Genomic DNA, 2,638 nt, shown 5'->3' on the forward strand with positions numbered 1-2,638 from the left:
ATGTTAGTAATTTTTTTCAGAGATTTATTTCAAATGAATTTATTTTTTGTTACAATTAGGCAATTTTAACCTCCAATTTGATATTTTGTCCCTAAATCCAACACATATTTACAATGGAATTTTATTCATGTATTCTTTTGTTTTTTTGTTGAAATTTAATTAACATTTTATATACAATTTTAAAAAATCGCTTGAAATTAAAATCTACTTAAGTAAATTAAGCGTCACTTTGTTGCCATAGGTTTTTAAGTAACCTCTAGTCACAGTTTTTTACAGTGTACTAAAGGAAAAAGTAATCCTAAAGCAAAGGACATTATTAATGAACACTAATTATACAGAAAAATTAACACACTCTTTTTTTTTTAGGTTAATAAAGATCACCGTCTTATATCGTTCTGACTTCTTCAGCTCAACATTAATGTAGTTTTTTATTCCGCAGTGTGACGTTCAGAGTCCAGCTGAGAGTTTAACAGACTGTTGTTAAAACATATAAATATATTATGAGTGAAACAGAAAATGCAGTTACAATTTAAATGATCTGTACAACTTTATTATGTTGATGGCTTTGATGAATGGTCAGATTATCGATCCGAATTGCAGTCAGCAATGAATTATGGGACGGCATTTTCTCCTCCCTTTTCATAAAGGATGGTCCAGTGTATCCTGTGCTATGGAGGCAATAAAGGAAGCATTGAAGCTCCTTTCTTTAGTGTTTGGAGAATTGGAGCAGCTCTTACTATATCCACCTCGCAGATACTTCCGCGTCTGCGTCATTTACAGTGGAAACCTTCAAAAGCAAATTGGAATGCACACCTGGTCAGTTAAATACTTTCGCTTTCATTCGCGTCGGTGCGCAGTAATAAATTCCTCCGTCGAATCAAATCAAACTAAACGTTTTAAAACGAAAAAGAAATATATAGAGGAAAGCACTCAGTCAGTGTGTTGGCTATATGGACTGATTTTAATAACTGATGACTGGCAGCACGAGAGGACGAACCTGGAAGGAAAGTTAGTTTCACGAGTGTCGGGTGAGTTTGTGTTCAACCCTTTTTTGCTGATAAAACGATGATTGTGCTGCAAACAGCTTCGTTAAACTAAAAGACAGAAATAAGCTTCTCTTTCTCACTGAACTCCAGATTTCACGAAGTTTTTTATAACTTCAGGTTTAGTTTGAGTTCTGGCTGAAATCAGACGCGGAAATGGTGTAGAAGAATAGTGCTGTTTGCTCTTTATTTCCAAGGTTACTACTGCACATATTACTCAACTGTAACTGTGATCACCTTGGTCTTAATCTTTCCATTTAGTTTATTTCATTTCCTTACTTGAAATTAGCTGTCGGGACGTATGCCAACAACAACTAGTAACCAGGCCTCACTGTTAGCATCAGAAGAAGAAGTGAGGAAGGTAACATTAATGTGGTAAGAAAATAATTGGGAGAGATTCGAGGATTAAGGCAAAAACGAATGGCTATTTTGACCACAAGCTGTTTTTCTTTTCTTTTCTTTTCTTTTCTTTTCTTCCTCGTCTTTTCTGTCCTGGACAGGTTTAACCAGGTTTAACCTGTCCTGTTCAGCGGGCGAGAGGAAAAAAAATAAGAGAAAAGGTGGGGGAAAATTAAAGATTTGCAGTGGTGACCAGTGTGGAGCAGCAGGGAAGGGATGAGCTGTTGCTAACAGCTGGGCTGGACTTCTGCCCACTACTGAATAACAGCAGGGAAGTGAACCAAGTAAACTGCATTTCCTTGCCCCTGAACATTACCTGTAATGCAGGGATTTCATATTTGTCTTTGTGGCACCATCCCTGGGACCTCTGCACTTACATGCCAGTTACAACTTATGGCTCTTATCTGATTTTCACGAGTTCCTTTAATTGCTTTCTCCCTCTAACTTTGATGCCATCTTTCCCCCATTTTTATCTTTATTATATAGCTACTGTAAGAGTTACACCTTAATCTAAGGCACTTCTGATATTTCTGAGTCATGTTTATTTCAGCTTTATTTTACAGTACTCTTATTTGACAACTGAATTTCAGCCAGTGTAGCTGTAGAACATTTTCAATGAATGGTTCGTGAAATACCGGTTTTTACTTGTTAGCTCACACTGAACAGGACTAACTGCATTCGTGTGTGTGTGTGTGAATCCTATTATGATAAGCCATCCAAATCACAGAACACTGACACAAGTAGAAGTTCCCTTATGTTGCTATAAAGCAGGGGTCGGCAACCTCTCTGATGATGAGTGCATCTAATATTTCCTCAGAAGTCAGTGCGCCATATGACTGTATTAGCAATAAATTTAATAACGCTCTATATTAACAGTTACACACTACATAGAACAACTTCATAGAATTATATTTGTTCACAGATGTTGGCAGCTATCAGCAAATAGTTATCAGCTATTTTGAAACAAAAGACACTTTTTATCCATAACAGCAAATGAACTGTACAACAGAAAATACAAATGCTATTTAGGGTCTCCTCACAACAATGTTAAGAGAAATAAACTGGGCCAATATGGCATGTTTGTTAATACAGGGACACACATGTTAATGTGATCTCTGGTCTCTGAGTGTCCAGCATTCAGAGGCTGCCTGAGGACTCATGTGAGAGAAAATCTGCTCACACAGACATGTAGAGCC

General features: G+C 36.9%; 1 protein-coding gene across 2 annotated transcripts in view; it reads left to right on the plus strand.

Annotated features, from left to right (window-relative positions):
• The first annotated feature begins 793 nt into the window (after positions 1 to 793).
• LOC146563192 (uncharacterized) overlaps positions 794 to 2,638 on the plus strand; it is a 20,456-nt gene continuing 18,611 nt past the window's right edge. The window contains exon 1 of one of the 2 annotated variants that reach the window (XM_085295619.1): positions 794 to 1,028. In XM_085295619.1, coding sequence (XP_085151745.1) covers positions 806 to 1,028 — 223 coding nt within the window. In that variant the 5' untranslated portion in view covers positions 794 to 805. The remainder of the gene's footprint in view (positions 1,029 to 2,638) is intronic. The other variant, XM_085295620.1, reaches the window with a different exon arrangement.

Source organism: Mchenga conophoros, linkage group LG12 (assembly GCF_057382185.1).
Source record: "Mchenga conophoros isolate Kocher_MC1m ecotype Shallow Benthic linkage group LG12, M_conophoros_male_GT1.1, whole genome shotgun sequence".
Classification (NCBI taxonomy): Eukaryota; Metazoa; Chordata; class Actinopteri; order Cichliformes; family Cichlidae; genus Mchenga; species Mchenga conophoros.